Here is a 22,089-nt window from a genome sequence, read left to right on the forward strand (position 1 = left end):
GTGTCACCTGATTCGTCCATTCAATGCCTAGCAAAGCAGTCAGCAATGCTTTTCTACACTACCGCCATCTGCTGCTTTGAGCCATCTACAGGTTACCAGCTGAGGACCTGATTTGATATATGTATATTTCTTCGTGGGACCTCTATTTGAGGTTTGCTTTTGCTTCGGTTTGGGCATTGAGTCTACTAATGATATCATCCCGTGAGCACCTGGTGTACAAGCTAGGGAATTCTTTGGACTTGGACTTTGGATTTGGATTTGGACGTGGATCTGGACTTGGACTTGGACTTGCACTTGGAATCATTGGACTTGAATTCATTGGATTTGAACTCTAGCCCGGTGAGAGATTCTTGTGAGTCACCCTTGTGGTGTGCTTGGCATCAGAGATCTTGTGCCTCGACATCGACTTCGACCCGGATTTCTACATCGACATATTTGTTTGATTTTGTATTCATTGGTTGTATTGATCTTGGATTGCGAGCCCGTGGATTGTTCCGGAATAAATACTTGAAAGGGGGCGGGGCCTGTTCCCCGCTCAGTGTGTGTGTATTGTGCAAAGTTCCCTAACCCATTTATCTCTTCCTCTCTCTATATTTCTCTCTCTTGGATACGTGGTGGAATCTGTCACGGCACGCCCCGCTGGTCTTACAGAACCTCCCTCATATCTAATATTTTGAGTAGGTAATGCTGCTCTGCCTCTATCTTCCCAGATGTACATAATTTGCAAATGCGCTCCTCCCGTGGAATACCTTGTGCCCTCCCTGACTCTATCGGAAGATGATAGGATACCCTCAACTAACCAATGGACATCCTCATGTGTCAAATCCCCACGGATCCCCTCGTGATCGATCTTGGTTCGAACTCGAATCCTGTAAACAACGAACAAACAACAAGCAAGGGGGTGCAGGCCTGACTCACCTCCCAACCATGACAGCCGTACAGTCTTGGCTGTCCCCACCGAGCCACGAGCTGAGCTAACTAGGTTGACGTACTGACCAATCTCCTCCTCGCGACGTCCCATACCGCCACGAAGCTGCCCTCGCGGGCCTCGAGACTGCTGCCGGCCTCGGCTGCATAAAGCAGGTGCACGTCTGCACTAGATCCAGGCTCCAAGACCATAGAGCTCTCACAAACTTGCGAGACTCTCCATATCACAATAACTAACCTTGGCCACCCTTTTATAGGCTCTTGGCCGGTCATCGGGCGTCCACACTTGGCCGCCCGCCCGTCCATACTTGGGTGCCCGCCCGTTAGTATATCCCTAACTCAGCTCGTCAATCAGCCTGCCTAGTTCCAAGCTTCCCCAAGCCTCGAACCTAGTCTTGCATGCGTATAGCACACGGTAGATACCCACTGTGCACATGACATACTCCCCTTCCTCTGAGAGCTCACTCCTGAGCTCACTAAAAAGCCAAGGTAATCTCTCTGAAGAGAAGTCAATGTCTCCCATGTAGCGTCCTCCTCAACACGATCCTTCCACTTGATCTTGTATTCCGTGATAAGCGTATGACGCAATCTTCGTTCACGAAATCCAAGAATCTTTTCAGGTTCGTGCGGAACAAATGTCATGTCCTAGACATCTATAATTTCTTGAGGAGTAACTAACTGATCTGCTCCACCCAGTACTTCCTTAAGTCTACTGACATGAAATACAGGATGAACTTTCACATGAGAAGGCAAATCCAATTCATATGTAACTGAATCAATCCGTCGTGTAACACGAAATGGTCCACAGTATCTAGGGGATAATTTCGGAGATCTACCTGTCCGTAAAGTCTCGGAATCTTTCGGAACTCGCAAATACACCATCGTTCCTTCAGAGAACTCTCTGGGTGAACGATGTCTATTAGAATAAAACCTGTCTCGGTCTTGAGCACTTCTAATAGATTCCTTCGCAACTTGTAACATTTCCTGCATATCTTGCAAAAAATTACGTGCTGCATCATGCTGAAGTCCCGAGAATCCTACTGTAACAGGTGATCTAGGTTGAAAACCGTACATAAGCATGAAAGGACTAAACCCTGTACTCGTATGCTTAGTACTGTTAGATGCAAATTCTAACATAGGAAAATAATCCTCCCATGAACTCTGTCTTTTGGATACATATGCTCGAAGCATATCCTCCAAAATCTGATTCACTCTTTCAGTCTGGCCATCAGATTGAGGATGATCAGAGGAACTCAAATTCAAAGTTGTTTCCAACTTCTCAAAAACAAGTTTCCAAAAGTCACTCGTAGACTTAGAGTCCCTATCACTGACTATGTCCTGCGGGTAACCCGTACAGTCTAAACAATTGCTCGATAAACTGCCGAGCTAATTGCGTAGCTGTAATAGTCTTCCGGGTCGGTAAAAATCTAGCCATTTTTGTCAAGCGATCTACCACAACCCAAATAGAATCGTGGCCTTGATGTGTTCTTGGCAATCCGGTAATAAAATCCATGGAAATACTTTCCCATTTATTACCTAGGATTTGCAAAGGATGCAACAACCCAGCCTGTCTAAAGCGTTCAGCTTTATTTGCTTGACAAATCTGACACTTGAGAACATAATCTTCTACATACCCTTTCATCTTTGGCCAATAAAAAGTATGTTTCACTAAAGATAGTGTCCTGTGTACCCCAGGGTGTCCAGCAGAAGGGGCGTCGTGACACTCCCTCAGAATCTTGGACCTAATGTCCGGGATCTGTGGTACACAAATTTTGTCATTACGGAATAGTAAACCATTCCGAATCATCCACTGACCTCCTGCAGCCTGAATAGTAGACTGCTCAGTCACCGAGTCTTGGTCAATCAATGAGCTCCCGTCCTGGATCTTCTGCCAAAATGGACCAAAATAACTATCAGTCCTGCAAAGCCCTCTCAATGACTGAAATAAGTCAGTAGAAATCTCGGTGAACGACAAAGTATTCACCTCTCTAATCCGACTAAGCGCATCTGCAATATTATTCATGGACCCTTTCCGATAACGGATCTCAAAATCAAAATCTTGCATTAACTCTGTCCAACGAGCTTTCCTGCCTCTCAAATCATCCGCATCACACACATACTTGATTGACTGATGATCAGTCAATACCACAAACTTGGAGCCATATAAATAATGTCTCCAAACCTTGAGAGCATGAATCACAGCATAAAGCTCCTTCTCAAGGGTTGGCCAACGAGATTGAGTGTCGTCTAGCTTTTTACTTTCAAAAGCAACCGGTCTACCATCTTGAAATAAAGCAGCCCCGATAGCATAGTCACTGGCATCAGTTTCAAGAACATAAGGCCGACTAGGATCAGACAATGCTAAGATAGGTGCTTTCTTGACTTTATCTTTCAAAAGTCTGAAGGCCATATCCAAATCGTGATTCCAAGTGATAGGCTGATTGGACTTACGTCCACGACCTTTCAATAAGTCGGTCATCGGTAGTGTGAGCTGAGAGTACTCTCGTACAGATTTCCGAAGAAAGACAACAAAACCGAGAAAAGAACGAAGTTGTTTCACTGTTCGCGGTATAGGCCAGTCCAAAACCTTCTGAACTCGGTCATAGTCAATGCTCAATCCATCTCTAGTGATCTTGTGTCCCAAGTAAATGATGTCGGTCATAAAGAACTCACATTTACTCAATTTAGCATATAGTCGATTCTGTCTCAAAATAGATAAGACAATCATGAGGTGTCTGACATGATCCTCAAGAGTAAGGCTATAAATCAAAATATCATTCAGGAACACCACCACAAAGTTCCCCAAATGTTCACGAAAAAGATCGTTCATCATTTGCTGGAAAGTGGCTGGAGCATTGGTTACCCCAAAAGGTAATACGAGAAACTCGTAATGGCCATACCTAGTCCGAAAGGCGGTTCTTTCGACATGCCTTTCATGAATACGTATCTGGTGATAGCCAGTACGTAAATCTATCTTTGTGAAATATTTCGCTCCTGCTAACCGGTCAATTAGGTCATCTGATCTAGGGAGAGGATAACGGTTCTTAATTGTCAGCTTGTTCAATCTTTTGTAATCTATACACATTCTCCAAGTATTGTCCTTCTTTCTCCTAAGCAACACAGGTGCACCCCAAGGTGATTTACTTGGACGGATCTGGCCCATCCTCAAATAATCTTCGAGTTGTTTAGCCAACTCATCTTCCTCAGCTTGGCTCATCCTATAAGGTGGAATACTGACAGGATGAGCACCAGGGATCAAATCAATACGATGATCTACTGCCCGTTCAGGTGGTAAACCCGATGGCAGTTCCTTAGGAAATACATCTTGAAACGAATCAAGTATCTTCTGTAATTCTTTGCTTTCAAATACACTTAATTCATTCACATCCATGGAAGGGATGAGAAAAGAAGAAAGTGGAATCAAGACACAATGGAAAGCGGTATACAAAGAAGAATTCATTATATTTTCAAAATCAATTGTATTTACAAGAGGTCCCTGAGAGGGATGAATACAATCACCTAAAATACTATACTTGGTGTCCCTATGCTGAAAAGAAAAAATATGACTAGACCAATCTATCTGGACATCAAGAGTCTTAAACCACTCAATCCCTAATAACAAGTCTACATTTTCCAGATGCATAACATAGCATTCCAGAGTATCTTTGTAGTCCTGAATCTGGATTGGAAGCATCTCCACCTTGCGATCCCAAACTTGTCTGTCCGCAAGTAGACGTACCTCATAGGTATGGTCGCTGAGTGTCGTATCAAGACTCAATTTCTGCACAAGTTTGTAGTTAACAAAGTTATGCGAACTGCTAGGGTCTAACAGAATGTGAATTTTATGGCCATTCACTTCTCCATAAACTCGGAGAAGATCATGCATGCCAAATACCTTAGAATTGAACAGACAATCAGAACAAGTACTAGGGCGAGAAAGTACAGTAATTGACGTACCTATCAAAGACAACTGGTTAGCTGCCTTTGGCTTGGGTCCTGCGTTTGACTTGGTACCCTTTTGCTTTGGGCACTCGTTACGCATGTGTCCTTTTTCTTCGCAGATAAAACAACGTCCTTCTTTCTTGAGCTTCAAAGCCCGAAGGAGTCGTTTCTTCTTCGCTGGTGTCGAACTTGTATTCTTCGAAGGTTGGTCCGAAGACTTGCCTTCATTCGTGTTAGCCATAGGTGCGGAGACCTTTCTTTTATGCTTGTTCCCCTGCTCGGTAACGGGTTTCGACTTGGAAGAGACCATCGTATCATCATAGATACGAGCTGAATGAATGGCCTCGTCCAAAGTTTTACATTTGTTATTTTTAACCTGTAATCGGTACGAGTCGGGTAAACCAGCTACGAAAAACCCCAACAGAGTAATGGGATCCATCTTTGTAGCTTTCATCTGCAAGTCACGAAATTTCTGGAGGTAGACCTCATAAGTGAGGTGCTGCGAGGTCATGGTCAAAGCTGAAAACCGGGCAACAACATCATAATCATCCTCTTTCTTGAGGAATTCTTTCTTGAAAATGTCTTCGAATTGTGCCCAAGTCGTTGGCTTAGGGTTTAGTTCCTTCCACCAAAGCAAAGCTTTGCCGGACAGGAAACCTGCTGCTAACTGTATCTTCTTTCCATCATCATATGGATGAAACTGAAAGTGAACTTGCCACTTGTGTAGCCACGTGTCCACGATCTCCTTGGTTCGCTACTTTTGCTCGCCCCCGAACGGTTCCGGAGTAATATTGGGGCCTAAAGCAGAAGCCAAGGTATCCATTCCCGAGAAAGTAGAGAGGGTAGTGGTCAATAGAGCGATGGAGTTCTGCAAAGCCTGCATCTGGGCTGCGATTTGTGCCTGACGTTCCGTCGAAGAAGCTTCGAGAGCTACTTTGAACTCTTGGAAATCTGATTTTGACACAAACTCGTCAAAAAGATCGGCATCAGTGCCTTCCGTAGCCGGCAAGCCTTCGCGTTCCACGAGGGGCTCCAACTCTGATTCTTGGGTCGACATCATGAAGAGGGTACGCGGAGAGAAAATTCGATCTTTGCACAACAAAAGTGCGGGCGAACTTGAGAGCTTGAGAGCTTGAAAACTTGAGAACTCGAGAGATGTGTGGCAAGAAGCCCACTAGAGGGGTTTATAAAGGTTTCCCAAAAGCCAAAAAAAACTCGAAAAGCTAGGCTCAGCTTTTGCTTTAACTTTTGTGTTTTTTTTTCGTGAATAAATAAATAAATATATATATATTTTAATATATATATATATGGATATATATATTCTCTTGTCTTAAAAAAAAATAAAAACCTTGGAAACCTTAAAGACCTTGGAGGAGAGATGACTTTTAAATTTTTATAAAAAATTTAAACTTAAAAAAAAAAAAACGAAAGCTTGTAAAAAAAACGTAAGCTTTACTTTTGTTTTTTTTTTCTCTCCTGAATTCACCTGTCGTCGGTGAGCTACCGGCGCCTGGATTAGCAGCCGGTTGCCATCGTGGACTGCTGACGTAGTCGGCTGCACCTTCGCTCGAGCGCTGTCCGCCAGCATGCGCTTCGCCAGACTGCTGGGCGTGGTCTGGGTGCCAACCTGCTGGACATGGACTGGGCGCCGGCTGCCTGGCATGAGCGCTGGCCCGCCTGGCCTGCCTGGCCTGGGCTGCTTGCGCTAGGCTGCGTAGGCCTGGCCTAGGCGCCTGGCTGCCTGCGCTAGGCTGCGTAGGCCTACATGGCCTTAGGCGCCTACCTACAGGTTTTCTTGCGGCCCAAAACGCACACCCGCCAGCAACGATTCAAGCAATTCTGCGCTCGCTCTCTCTCTCATGCGCCAAAAAGCTACGAAAAGCATCATGCTTTTTTCCCTTTTTTTTTTCCCCTCTCCCTGCAAGTTATGCGACTACACACAAGGCCTCTTCTTTGCAAAAGCAATCAACCCTATTCAACGTACCATCTCCCATCAACATGGGGTTCTTTGATGAAGGAAAAACACATACAAAATCTGAAAACTGCAGTATGCATAGAAAAAACAGCAAGCTTTTTAACACATACCGTTCTTCGACCTCTTCTTCTCTACCTACCGACTTGCTCGTTCACGAGGTATGCTCTAATACCACTGTCAAATCCCCACGGATCCCCTCGTGATCGATCTTGGTTCGAACTCGAATCGTGCAAACAACGAACAAACAACAAGCAAGGGGGTGCAGGCCTGACTCACCTCCCAACCATGACAGCCGTGGGCGAGCCCACAGTCTTGGCTGTCCCCACCGAGCCACGAGCTGAGCTAACTAGGTTGACGTACCGACCAATCTCCTCCTCGCGACGTCCCATACCGCCACGAAGCTGCCCTCGCGGGCCTCGAGACTGCTGCCGGCCTCGGCTGCATAAAGCAGGTGCACGTCTGCACTAGATCCAAGCTCCAAGACCATAGAGCTCTCACAAACTCGCGAGACTCTCCATATCACAATAACTAACCTTGGCCACCCTTTTATAGGCTCTTGGCCGGTCACATCGGGCGTCCACACTTGGCCGCCCGCCCGTCCATACTTGGGTGCCCGCCCGTTAGTATATCCCTAACTCAGCTCGTCAATCAGCTTGCCTAGTTCCAAGCTTCCCCAAGCCTCGAAACTAGTCTTGCATGCGTATAGCACACGGTAGATACCCACTGTGCACATGACATCATGGCATAGGAGACTTGGGCTGGGTTTCATTGATTCTTTCTAGCATTTCTTTTCATTTTCATCATTTAGCCATAGTTTGGTAGGCTTATTTTTTCTGAGAGAAATTAACATGGTTATAGTAGATTAGGTACTTATGTGTGCATGCGAACTTTTCAAAGTCTTTCAATGCTTTCTTTATCTCTGTTATTGACTTGCACTAAGTCAGATAGGGCTTTTAATGTGGCTGATCATGTCTTGCAATTATGCTATCGAGCTTCAATCCAGTGCTGTGAGGCGAATGGCCCAAAAGAGTGCACCATACATGACTGGTGGTTGGGCCAATGAGTCAAAGAGAAGGGGTTTTGTTTGAACCTGCTGGAAATGTGCCTGAAGTCACTGCCTCTTTAAGCATGCAGATCCATGTCCCCTAGCCAATCTTGCCTCTGCTGCTGGTTGCCTGTCAACAATACTACAAAAAGGATTACATAGGATTAAGATAAAAAAATGGATTGAACTTTGCTGAATGCTGAATTAAAAGTTGGTTACTGCATTGACGGCTGTAGAAGAATGGACACAAGTTCAGGAGTAAGGGGCCTGGCCGACTCCTCTTGGTAGTGGGTGTTAGCCTTGCTAGTTGGGTTGACATTATGTGTAGCATACTAGGTCCCTTTTGTGCAATGTGGACATGTTGGGTGCCGAAGCAAGCCAGCCCCTTCGCTAGAAGAGCCCCATCTTCTCTTAATGTGGCGAGCATGCAGTTGTCAGGCTGACATCCAGGTGCCCAATGTCCTGATCTATCAGCATAGTGTGTGGCTCATGAATGGCAATTCTTCTTTCCATTTGCCGCCTGCATGGCTATCAAATCAAGCTTTGTTTATAAAATCCTAGAGCTCCTTTCAAGTATAATGTATAGTTAGATGTCTTGGAAAGGATATTATTTTTTCTTATTTTACATGCATCTATAGCAGTTATTTCATCTTTGGGCTGTCATTGATGAAGGCACACATCCTTAATCAAAGTTATGACTTCTGTGTCTCATGTAGGTTTGTTATCTGAAATATGATGGCATTTGCGGGATGGGGGTGTTTGACGCGTGCAGTTTACCATGCTGACAGTTTGTAAGTTTTTATAAACTCTGCTGGTGCTTGAAATAGGTGGGGTAGTCAAAGGATAGCGAGGCTCTTCTCTTTGCTTTTGATATCCTCAAATTTTAAATTTATGATGCAGAGAAAAGCAAGAATGTTTACCTCAAAAAGGTGCAATGTTGCAAGCTGCTCCTCTTCATATGGGAAGTCGAGCAATGAAGAACAGGTCTCTTACTTTTGCATGTTAAGTCTTATGAATCACAGCTATTGCTTTAATGTTCATAATCTACATGACCTTGAATGAAGATGAGGTTTAATGGTTTACGGAGAGAGATGTATTTTGTCACGCAAGATGCTTTGCCACAGCACAAACCCTTGTAAGGATGATGCTTGCGAGTTTTAATAGCATCTAGTCTTTTAAAGACTTGCACATACTGGTGGCACCAATAGCTACACTAACACTAAGGCCTTGTAGTCAGATACATTGACTATGAAAACTTTTTTTCATGTGCGAATGACTGTGTAAGCTCCCCGAACCCTGCCTGCGCCCCTCCGCCTCTGTGCCAGTGTCGCCCCAGCCTTCCTCCGCCTCCCATCTGTCCTCCTCCACTGTTCGCCCCTGCCTCTGCCCGCCATCATTCCTCCGCCTCATCTCTCTGCACAGTGCTCATTTCCTCCGCCTCTCATCCTTCCTCGCTGGTCGCCCCTGCCTCTTCCTCCCCTCATTCCTCCGCCTCATCCCTTTGCGCAGCCCTTCCCTTCGCCTGTGTGTTCAGCTCCCCTCCCCTTGCTTCTCGTTTCCACCCTCCCTTCCTTTCCTTCGCCTCCTTGCCTGCCTCTTCCCCTTGGTTCAGATTGCTCCTCATCCGGGTTCAAGTCGGCCTTCTTCTTCGATTAGCATCATGGCTAATCATTCTCCCTCGGCCGGGCGAACCATAGTTTTTTCCGAAGCCGAGCTTGCAGTCCTCTTCACCGAAATCGAGAAAGACTCCAAAACGACCCTCATTGCGCCAGCATCTTTGGATCTCACCCTTCCTTCCTCCAAGCTCGGGATTGGGTCCTGGCGGCTCTGCCTTCCGACCTCGCTCTACACTTTCGAGATGTCCGGTTGCTTGGTAGAGGTTTCTTCCAAGTGGATTTTGATTTTGAGGACGTAGCCTCAGAGGTTTTGAAGGGCAGCCCTTTGCCATTGGGCCCAAGGAAGGTTTTTTTTCTTCCCTACTCCAACTATTTTGACCCTCTTGAGGAAGACTGGAACCGTTTCTCGACTACTCTTAGATTCCCAGGTCTTCCTCGGGCATATTGGCCTATGCTAGAGGCCATTGGGTCCGCCTTTGGGCTGGTTCTTCAAGTGCCCCCCCTCCACGCTTTTTGCCGACATCTTCTGCCCAGGTGGTCATTGCCTTGGCAGATGCTGTCCCCAGGGTCTTGGTTCTTGCCCGTGATTGTGAGCTCTTTGAGGACTATGTTTTGCTTCCGGCCCCTAGTGGTCTTTTGAAGCAACGTATGGAGATTGCAGGTAAACTTGATCAGTGCCGGGTTTGTCACCAACAGGGTCACTTTGCTCGAGATTGCCCTTGGGCTCGGGGTCGCAGGAGGCCTCGCAAAGCGTGCTTCTCAGGCGCCACCTCCCTTGGATCCTTCTCGTCCTACAGTCCGCTAGGTGTGGCGAGCTGTCTCTCACGCCCGCCCCCCTGGTGCGATTGATGGGAAGACCTCCTCGGATCTTGTACCTCAGATAGATGATGTTTCTGGGTAGAGGGATGTATCAGCTCATGCTTCTTTGCAGGGAGATGATATATTAGATCAGGATGATTTTGTTGAGTCCTCTCTACTTGGAGGGGGCGGTGCTGTGCAGAAAAATATAGCAATGGAGAAGGAGAGAGAGAGGCATGTAACACTGCTCTATATACACAAGAAAATCCCGAATAACTGATACAAAGTGTGGGGGGCCATGGGGCCATTTTATATGGCCCCATCAGCCAGTCGGCATGCTCAAAAGACAGCCGACAGCATGCTTAAGGCCCACGACCAGCACTAGCTCCAGTCGGCCAGCCCCAGAGAGTTGGCCCTCACACATGTGGAGTCGGCCAGCATCTGCACCAAGTCGGCCAGCTACAGTAGACTATCTGGGGGCAACAAACTCAATCAGCCACCGTAAGGATTAGCCAAGAGCCAAAAAACAACCTCCCACATCTGATAAAAAATAGGGAAAAATATGGAGAGTGGGGAAAAATGAGAAAACACCTAATTCGGGCGGGCACACCCACAACAGAGGCCCTGGTGTAAATATACAGACAGGAGATGACTGCTAACACCCCCTCTCAGCTACTGGATGTGAAACCAACCCCAGGGAGCTGGAGTGCCGCCAGAGCAAAGCCTGAGATAGAGACTTCGTGAAGAGGTCCACCGCACTGTCCTCTGTCGAACAGAACTCTAGCAAGATGTCATCAGCAACGATCTTTTCACGAACAAAATGCCTCTGGATGACTGTGGGTTCCACCAGTGGAAGCCCAGTCCTGCCAAGTAACCTCTGCAACCTCACCACCTCACAAGCAGCACCACAAACAGTTCGGTACTCTGCCTCTGTCGATGATAAAGCAATAGTTGGCTGCCTCTTATTGCTCCAAGAAACTGCTGCTGAGCCGAGGGTAAAACTGTAGCCTGATGTAGATCTCCTCGTGTCTAGATCTCCTCCCCAATCTGAGTCACTCCATCCGTGGAGTTTGACTCCATCCATCAATTCCCCTCCTGTGTAAAAGAGTCCAAGATTCTTCGCATGCTACAGAAACCACAAGATACGCAATCCTACCTCCCAAAGAGTCCTTTGCAAACATGAGCTCAACAGCCTCATCAGGAAGTTCTCGTTCAATCTGGTATGCATCAACCAAATCAATGAACCATTCCGCTTCCGAGTCAAGGAGGCATCATACTGCTCACAAGGATCAACAACTGTTACGTTGGGATGCCAAGTCTTGTAAACCTGGTGAAGACCACTCAAGGCCTTCGTAAACCTGTAAACCACCCCCTCTGAATCTGGAACCACAAAGCTTGGAGAATGTGCAACATCCACCTCCTTCTGCAAGTAATCAACTGTCACTTGCCTGGCTTTCCAATAAGTCCCCGTGGAAAGAACTTCCTGATCTATAGGAGATTCTTTGTGCCGAAAACTGCGAGACATCAGAGCATAGGTTACCTGTAAAGTTTCCTCTGATTGACGAACACAAGAACTACCAACATCTGTACTGGAAAGTTCCTGCCAATGCCATCAAGTGACAAGCCATCCACCATCTGGTCCGGGAAAGTCTGCACCTGCAACGTATCCACACTTAAGTGGCCATTACCAGACTGCCACTCATCACAAAACTGAGGACCTGGGAGAGAGAATGCTCCCAAACTACCTAGCCTATTGCCTTGTCCTGGAGAGCAATAAAATGCTCATCAAACTCCACCCGTACGCCAGTCTTGCAAACCTGATGCACTGACGAACAGATGAAAACCAAGTGAAGGAACATACAACACCTGGGAGGAATGCTTCCCCCCTCTGCCATCGGGAACTATCTCCAACCTGCCCTCATTGTGAACTGGGATAGTGGATGTATCCCCAGTAAGAATGTGACCAGAGTACTTGTAAAGATCCTGTAAAGCCGAACGGGAAGGAGTCATGTGCATGGAAGCACCACTGTCTAGAATCCACTCCCGAGTATCCGTAGTCGCGGAGAGTCCTCCAACCACCTCCCTGCACGAGGAAAATGAAACACCGGTGTCCATAACCTCCATGTGCACAAAAGCTGGAGTCTTCACGGTTGCTGCTGAGGATTCGGCACCCTTCTTGGTGCTCCGCTTGGGACATTGCCTCCAATAGCGGCCTTTCTCGCCACAATCATTACAAGTCCTCTCTGCCTTCAGTTTCTCGCGGTCTGAGTTGGATTTCTTCTCAGAAGACTTCTCCGGTGAAGCCTTCCCTTTGCCCTTGATACGGCCTTTCGACCGTTGGCCAGTTAAGGCCTCCGAACCTCTGCCCTGTGGAGGGTTTGTGAATCTTTCCTCCTGGTCCAAGACCATGGGCACAAGCTCCTCCCATGTGATGGTGCTGAGCCTGCCCCACTGGTAATCAAAGAAGAGTAGAATGCTGAGTACTGAGAGGGCAAATGCGACAGCAACGTAATGGCCATATCCTCCGATGATATCTCTTTCCCAGCCTGGAGAATTTCCTGTTGAAGAGCGTGCAGCTTGTTGATGTGCTCCCGCATCGTCAAGGGCTTTGCCGGATTCATCACCTGCATCTGTACTTCCAAGGAGATCCTCTTCATGGGTGATACCTTGTTATAGAGAGAAGCCAAATGCTGCCATATACCTCTGGCCAGCGTCATATGCTTGATATGATTGATTACCTGTGGTGTGCAGTTGAGGAAGATGCCCTGGCATTGACACGATCCCATAACTGTGCTTGTGCCTCGCATTCCTTCCGAATCGAGGGTAACTCCCCTTCCTCTACCTCCGGCTGTGGAACCCCAACAACAATGAAATCAGCAAGGTCGTAGGACTCCAGAACAGATTTCATCATTACCTTCCATATGCCGTAGTTGTTCCCGTCCAACTGACGGTCCACTGGGAACGTGGGGAGTGTCGGGATCTTCACATGCTTCTCAGCCATCTCAAGTAAATCTGCCATTGCGGGGATGTAACTGAAAAGGGTGGGTGGGTGGGAAAAAAGAACTTCTTAAACCTGCAAGTGGCTGTCCAGCAAATCAGCCCGCCTTCCTCTTGCTTCTCCTCTTCCCGAACAGTCCACCAATCAGCACCAAAACAGCCCCCCTCTTGCTCACACAGTTCCCAAGATTTATCAAAAGCCTAGAGCTCTGATACCATGTCAGAATATGCAGCGGAGATGATGACAAAATCTGAGAACACAAGAGCAAGTGCAGTGCAGAAAAATACAGCAATGGAGAAGGAGAGAGAGAGGCGTGTAACTTGGCTCTATATATACACAAGAAAAATCCAAATAACTGATACAAAGTGTGGGGGGTGTCGGCCTGCTCAAAAGACAGCCGACAGCATGCTGAAGGCCCACGACCAGCACCAGCTCCAGTCGGCCAGCCCCAGAGAGTCGGCCCTCACACGTGTGGAGTCGGCCAGCATCTGCACCAAGTCGGCCAGCTATAGCAGACTATTTAGACTCAGTCGGCCACCATAAGGATTAGCCAAGAGCCAAAAAACAGCCTCCCACATCTGGTAAAAAATAGGGAAAAATATGGAGAGTGGGGAAAAATGAGAAAACACCTAATCCGGGCGGGCACACCCACAACAGAGGCCCTGGTGTAAATATACAGAGAGAGGAGATGACTGCTAATAGGGGCATCCTCAGAAGCATCACAAAGAGAGGCAGAGGTAGACTCTTCACAATGAGGAAGGGAAGCAGGAATATAAACTACAATGGTAACAAGTCCTCAAAAGCATCATTGATAGCAGAAGACTCTTTCATAAGTAGAGGCACAAGTCTCGAGCAGGAGGGGGAAGATCACCTCGTATTTGAGGGACTGCAGCAAGCCAAAATGCAGAGGCACAAGGCATGCAAGAGGCGAATATAGTGTGTGTGAGGGGGGGAAGGCCCGGCTATATATATGCACAAACAGGGGCAGCCGACCAACACTACACGACTGAACCTAAAGGCCCACTACTCCATAAAATGGGGAAAAAGGTGGGAAAAGGTGTGAGGGGTGACTAGCCCCTCAAGGTAACATGGTCAGCCCCAGGGGCTCAAATAGGACACCAAAGAGGAGCTAACAGCAAGGGGGTGATGATGTCTAACAAGTGTTACATCTATGGCCATGTGAACTGAAACCGATCCCGTCAAGTGGGAAAGACTCAGTTGGACACCTACACGTTTAATAGCACAACTTTAAAACCACAAATATGAAATGGACAACTTAAAACAACTTGAAAATTAAATGAACAGAAATGGAAAGATGGACACCAGCACTGGGGCCGGAACGGGCCGACCCCCCCCTCAATATATGATATATTTATTGGGAGTATTTAAAGAATACAATGCTCCATGGGTTCTGAGAACCAGATGATGTCCATGTACATATGAAAACAGTATTAAACAAATAACTCGAATTTTGATGTAGAAAAACTCGGAGCAGAACGACCACTAGTGTGGTCCAATCACTACGGTCCTGTGCTTTCACTGGACTCCGCGGAGAGCACCACACTGGTGTTCCGAGACCACGCACAGACAGGCGCTCTCGTACTAACGCCTGGCTCTCCCGATCTCGGCACCTTTGGACCGAGGTTCGCCCATATAGCTTGGACAACCCGGCACCGAACGGGTGTAGGCCGAGCAGGACGAATCTTTTACCAGATTTAAATATTAAATGCTTTACTCAAATCTGAAAATCACTTACTTGTAGATGGTTGATAGAAGACCAAAACTTGTAGTGTTTGTGTTTTCTTTGAAACCACCTTTGTTGGAGAAAGAGTAGCCTCGTGAAGATTCACCACGATAAGTACCACCAAAAAGGGCACAGCCGCCTGTAGGGTAGTTGCAGCCAACCTGTAATGAGAAAGTCCCCTGCTGTGGTACAGCCGTGTAGAGGGTGGCAGCCTGTAGGGAAGGCAGTCGTAGCAGTAAGGAGGTACAATAACAGTGGCAGCCAGCCTGTAGAGGAGCAAGCGCAGCCGGCAGCAGAGAGAGAGAGTCGCCTGTAGGGTAGTTGCAGCCAGCCACCAGTGGAGAGAAGTAGACGCCTGTGGGAGAGGATTGCAGCCAGCCGCCTGTAGGTAAGGGTTGCAGCCAGCCAGTAGGGAAGGGTGAAGGCAGCCGCCTGCAGCAGCCAGTTTCAGTCGCCTGTAGAGAGGGGTAGTTGCAGCCAGTTGGAGCACAAAGGCAGGTAGCCTTCAGGTGGTGGCAGCCGGCTGTAGAGAGTCAGGCGCAGCCAATAGTGCAGGGGCCACAATCGCTTGCAAGAAAGGAAGCGTAGGTTGGTGAAAACTCAACGCCAGGGAGAAGCGATGAAGTACCACGCTTGAAGGAAGCCTCTTTTTAATTAAAATAAAGGTGAAGTTAACCTTAGTAATTCCCACGCATGCATGAAGGGGACTAGTGGGGGTTGGTGACCATGCCCACCCCCACACTCACTTAAAAGTGAGGCTCCCCACCTTGGCCCCAAAGTGGGTGCCCAAAGGGGGTGCCCACTTTTAAATGAATGTGAACCCCTAACCTTATAAATCAAAGGGTTAGAATATAACACATTAAAACAACATGTACCATATACTTACCACCTGTTCACATGCACTGAAACTCATCAGAATACAGAGCAGTCTTCACGACTCACTGGCAGGCGTCCCCGCTCAGTAAGTAACACGTCAGACAGGCAAACACACAAATACAGGTCATGCGAAAACAGTTTCAAGCATGCAAAATATGTGTGCATGTGCAAAAGTAACATGGACATATCTCCCGTTCATGGAACATGTACAAAATATCTGTCGGCACAAAACTGGCACGACATTTATTACATAAAAACCTGGTCTTCCTATGGAGTGACAGTCCCATAGGTAAGACGCAGTTCCAGGCACGAGTTTCCCTAGGTGTGACAGTCCCATAGGTAAAACACGGCACGAATACTGGCCCTTCCATGGCGTGACAGTCCCATGGATCGAACACAGTCCAGGTCATACACGGGTGGCACTGATCTGGCTCCCGTCCATACGACACCATCCTGCTAACACACGGGTGGCACCAGTCTGGCTCCCGTCCATGTCAGCAAAATACTGGCCTCTTCACATGAGACACTGGCCTGGCCTCAAGTGAACGAGACGCAAAAATGTGGGAATGGACCAAATGGTCGGCCAATTGGTGACATCCCCCCGGGCTTCTAAAGAGTTGACCTCAACTTAAAAGCCTCAAGATATGCCTGCAACAATTGCGGATAATCTGCAAAATAATCCTCATTTACCCACTTGGCATCAATAGGCAAATAATTCTTAAACTTCACAAGGTATCTCCTGGAAAGCTTTCCTGCAGGTAGCTTTCTCTCCTTGTGAAAAACAATCTGTTCTGGCTGGAGGATCTCCTCAAGCTCTTCAATTTCTGGCGGATCTTCTGTGACAGGCTCATCAGGATCTGGCTCCACATATTTCCGAAATAGACTCACATGAAAAGCATTGTGAATCTTCCAATGACTAGGTAGAGCAAGCCTGTAGGACACTTCATTGATCTTGTGAATCACCTTGAAAGGTCCATAATAGCGAGGAGAAAGCTTAGGATATGATCCTTCTCGTCCTGGCCTCTTTCGAAGCCTAGCCTTCTCAAATTTCAGCAATACCCAATCACCTTCTTTGACTTCCATGTCCCTTCTATGCTTGTCAGCAGCCTTTTTATGCTTATCCTGAGATCTTGCAATGGCTGTCCGCACCTGACCAAAGGCAACATCCAAGTCACGAACATATTCATCAGCAGCAAAAATCTCATCCTTGGTACGAAGGATGGGTGGCAAGACCACTCTGCCATAAACAACCTCAAATGGAGCCTTTCCTGTGGAAGCATGGATTGTATTGTTGTAAGCAAACTCAACAAGTGGAAGATACTTCTCCCATGCACTCTTTTGATCTGCCACATAACACTTCAATAAATCCAACACAGCTGAATTCGCAGCTTCACTTTGGCCATCCGTTTGGGGATGATAAGCTGATGAAAACTCAAGCTTAGTACCCATATTATCAAACAAAGCCCTCCAAAATAGGCTTGTAGTCCTGGGATCTCTATCCCCAACAATGGACTTAGGTATACCATGATGCTTGAAAATATTAGCAAGAAAAAGCTTTACCATGTGATCAGCTTTAATGGTTTTCTTGACGGGCAAGAAGTGAGCTTGCTTGCTAAACCTGTCCACAATAGTCCAAATAGCATCATTCCCATGCTGGGATCTAGGCAAATCCATAATAAAATCCATCGTGATACTTTCCCAAGGTTGCGAGGGAATAGGCAATGGCTGAAGCAAACCTGGAGGCTTTTGCCTGTCGAATTTTACCTTTTGACAAGTAATACATTCACGCACATAAGCCTCAATGTCTTTACGCATGCTTGGCCAAAAGAAATATCTCTGAATCATGCGAGTAGTAGGCATAATACCTCTATGACCAGCATAAGGTGGAGCATGACATTCGTCCATAACCTTTGGACGCAAATCCTTCACCACACATAGGCAATTATCCTTCATGAGATAACCCTCATTGATAACATAAGAGGCATGTGAATGACCAGCCATCAAATCAGTCCATATATGGCAAAAATCAGCATCCAAATGATACAAATCTCTCATAGCAGATAGATCTCCATGAGAGGCCACTGAGACTGCAGCAATATAAGGCCTCCTAGATAGTGCATCGGCCACTACATTTTTCTTTCCTGGAGTATGCACAATCTGAAAATGAAACATGGAAAGAAAATTCGCCATTCTCATTTGCTTCTCTGAAAGCTTGGTTTGAGATAAAAAGTATCTCAAGCTTTGATGATCTGTCTTGACCACAAATTCAGCCCCAAGAAGGTAATGTTTCCAAATCTTTAAGGCGTGAATTACAGCCAAGAGCTCTTTCTCATAGATATCCATATGAAGCTCAGCATCATGCAAACGACGGCTCTCGTATGCAACTGCATGCCCTTCTTGATTTAGGACAGCTCCAATGCAATCACCACAAGCATCACATTCAACCACGAATGACTTATGCAAGTCAGGAACAATCAATACTGGACCACATATGATCGCATGCTTGAGCTGCAAGAAAGCATCCTGTTCCTTTGAAGTCCATTTGAAAACAGTTTTCTTCTTCGTGAGATCATGTAGAGGAGTTGCAATCATAGCAAAGTGCCTTATGAAACGCCTGTAGTACGAACATAATCCCAGAAAACTACGCACTTGATGTACGTTTTGCAATTCGGGCCAATTCCGAATAGTCTGTATCTTTGCAGGATCCATTGTAACTCCATGCTTGGATACAATATGACCCAAATAATGAATCTCTGAAAGGAAAAACTCACTTTTCTTGGCATTGACGAAGAGTTTATGCTTCCGCAACTCTTCGAACACTGTGACCAAATGAGTTCTATGTTCCTGCTCATTCTTGGAGAAAACCAAGATATCATCAAAGAAGACTCCTGTAAACTTGCGATGGGATCGGAATATCCTATCCATCATACGATTAAAAGTAGCAGGAGCATTGGTGAGACCAAAAGGCATTACCAAGAATTCATATAATCCGAAGGCTGTCCTGAATGCAGTCTTATGGACATCTTGCGGTACCACACGTATCTGGTGATAACCACTCTTCAAATCAAGTCTGCTAAAGCAAGCTGAGCCATCAAGCTTATCCAAGATATCATCAATACGTGGAATAGGAAATCTGTTCTTGATGGTAAGCTTGTTCAAAGCTCTATAGTCTACACACATACGGAATGATCCGTCCTTCTTTTGAACAAGAAGCACAGGAGAGCAGTAAGGTGAGGAACTGGGCTGAACCAAACCTTTCTCTAAAAGCTCGTTAACCTGCTTCATAATTTCTTCTTGTTGTGCAGCACTCACTCGGTATGCGGGTTTGTTAGGTGGAGAACTACCTGGCACAAGATCTATACAATGATCTTCGGGCCTTTGGGGAGGTAGTTCACCTGGCAATGAATCAGCAAAACAGTCTTTGAATGCATTAAGAAAATTCAGCCTATCATTAGACATAGCATCCACACTTTGATGATTTGGCACAAGACTATCACGCACAAAAATCAAGTACGCTGAAAGACTCTTTTTCATTGCTTTATTAATTTGGATGTGTGATACAACTGGGATGGAATCCCCTTCTTTGCCAGCATCAATAAAGTGCATGCGGCCTTTATGCATAAAAGAAATCATATTGGACTTGTAGTCTTTGCGGGGCTCAAGCCTATGATGCCACGGCTTGCCCAACAATACATCACATCCATTCAAAGGAGCAACTAAGAAATGCTCATTGTCAAGGTAGCCCTGTATATGAATACGCAACTTCCCAATCAAAGGGGTAACCTGCACCTCTTTACCAATGAATGCAGCTTCGGCTTCAATCTGAGGTCCCATGTTTTCAACCTCAATACCCAATGCAGCTGCCATTTGCATAGAGATGAAATTGTCAGTTGCACAGTCATCAAACATGAAGAGTGCGGGCTGATCCTTAACTTGCCCCCATGCCTTGCAAACCATTCTCTCCTTAGCATCATGACCTGTAATACCTTGCACATCAGGAACTGCATGAACATTTGCTTTGGTATGCTTGTCCTCGTGCTTTGGTTTGCGATCTGGGCATTGCCGGAACATGTGGTCTTTGCTACCACAAGAAAAGCATTTTCCATCCTTAGCATATTGCTCTCTTTGCTCCGGGGTTAAGCCAAATTTGTTCTTTCTTGGGCCCTGTTCTTTATTTTCAGCTTTACCACCCTTGTAAGGCTCCCGGAAGTTCTTTTTAGGTGGCTGTCCACCCTTTTGCTGATTTGGGACAGCCTTGTCCTTCGCCTTGGAACCTCCTTGATCTTGCTTGATCTTGAGCACCAATTGCTCTGTAGCAAGGGCAGAAGCTGTGAGTTGTTGCAACGTATGTTTTGGGTGCAATTCAATACCCGATCTATAAGCAGGTTGCAATCCAGAACGAAACTTCCTCTTTCTTTCCTCCTCAGAGATTAGCATGAAGGGAGTCACTTCCAGCAACACTTTCCAAAATTTGTTCACATACTGTTGCACACTCTCATTATCTTTTTGTTCCAGCCTGTCCCACTTTTGAGTGAGAGTTTGCTCTGCATTGGGTGGCAGGAACTGAGCATAAAACCTATCTTTGAATTCCTTCCAAGTAGAGAGGGGATCCTTGGTGATCTTTTCGGTGATCCACCAATGAGCAGCAGTGCCTTTCAGAAACATGCTAGCATGGCGCACCTTCGACTTTTCTGTGAAATCCTCATCACTAAAGGCAATGTCGAACTGTGCCACAAACGCTAACACCTTAGAAGCATCATGTTCACCATGAAAGACATCAAATTTGACAGATTTATCACCTGCTTTGAACTCCTTGAGCTTCCTGGCATGAGGCTCATGGTCCTCTCTTTTTCTTTTCCCCTTATCCAACGGGGTAGCCCTGTCTGCATGGGCTCCATGGGCCGTCATAGAAGCTTCATGGGGCACGGTGGCATGTGCTCCACGAACTCGAAGCTCAGATGCATGTGACTTACCTGCATATGGCATGGTCTCTCCATGAGACAACTCAGAAGGCAAAATTTTTCTGGAAGCAGACCTGTCACCATGAGATACATATCTTGCATGCATGTGACTTTCGTGCCCTCCATGAGCACTGGCATACATATTTCTGTCAGGCTTAGTGCCTTGTGGAGAGGATGCATGACGAGAGGTGACAGTCACCTCTTCCTTTTGCATAAAAGATTTCAGCCTCTGGGATGCAGGATCTCCATGCTTTAAACGAGGTGGATTTCTGAATTTTAGCTCTCCGTCATCCCCCTCTTTGATATCACCTTTGCGAAGGAGATAGGCAAGTGCCAACTCCCTTGGTTTCTTGCCCACTTCACGAGCCATTGATTCAAAGGTTACATCAACCATAGCATCTGCCTTCCTGGCTTCAATAGCACTTTGCAGATGAGGATCTTCATGCAGAAACTTCAATTCTTGCTCTTGAGCCTGCAAAAGTTTTCTCATATGTTCCATTTCAGCCCTCATAGCATCAGGGTCTTGTTCAAGCATAACTGTCTTTCCTGGAGACAGTTGACCTTTGGATTCACTATCCAGAACCCTTTCAAGAGGCTTGTGTCTACCTCGCAGGGCATCAGACCCACGAGAAGCACTAGAGAGACCCCTCGAATTTGGTACTTCCAAAGGGTTGCCTTGGCTGTCCATTGTGTTCAAAGTTTGCTATAAGCGGGATGTCCAATACACAGGTTCGTTTCCCCACTAGGAAGAGGGAAACAACCGTGCTCTGATACCAATGAAACCGATCCCGTCAAGTGGGAAAGACTCAGTTGGACACCTACACGTTTAATAGCACAACTTTAAAACCACAAATATGAAATGGACAACTTAAAACAACTTGAAAATTAAATGAACAGAAATGGAAAGATGGACACCAGCACTGGGGCCGGAACGGGCCGACCCCCCCCTCAATATATGATATATTTATTGGGAGTATTTAAAGAATACAATGCTCCATGGGTTCTGAGAACCAGATGATGTCCATGTACATATGAAAACAGTATTAAACAAATAACTCGAATTTTGATGTAGAAAAACTCGGAGCAGAACGACCACTAGTGTGGTCCAATCACTACGGTCCTGTGCTTTCACTGGACTCCGCGGAGAGCACCACACTGGTGTTCCGAGACCACGCACAGACAGGCGCTCTCGTACTAACGCCTGGCT

At 46.5% G+C, this 22,089-nt stretch overlaps 1 protein-coding gene across 2 annotated transcripts in view; it reads left to right on the forward strand.

Moving 5' to 3' along the window:
- The window catches only part of LOC147618035 (4-hydroxy-tetrahydrodipicolinate synthase, chloroplastic-like), a 41,140-nt gene that overhangs the window by 11,460 nt on the left and 7,591 nt on the right, over window positions 1-22,089 (forward strand). For both annotated transcript variants that reach the window (XM_086775273.1, XM_086775272.1), the window contains exons 2-3: window positions 8,606-8,680; window positions 8,790-8,873. In XM_086775273.1, the coding sequence (XP_086631399.1) occupies window positions 8,622-8,680; window positions 8,790-8,873 (143 nt within the window). In that variant the 5' untranslated portion in view covers window positions 8,606-8,621. The remainder of the gene's footprint in view (window positions 1-8,605; window positions 8,681-8,789; window positions 8,874-22,089) is intronic.

This window comes from Cibotium barometz, chromosome 35 (genome assembly GCF_041138505.1).
Source record: "Cibotium barometz isolate CiBa-2024 chromosome 35, ASM4113850v1, whole genome shotgun sequence".
In the NCBI taxonomy this organism is placed as follows: Eukaryota; Viridiplantae; Streptophyta; class Polypodiopsida; order Cyatheales; family Cibotiaceae; genus Cibotium; species Cibotium barometz.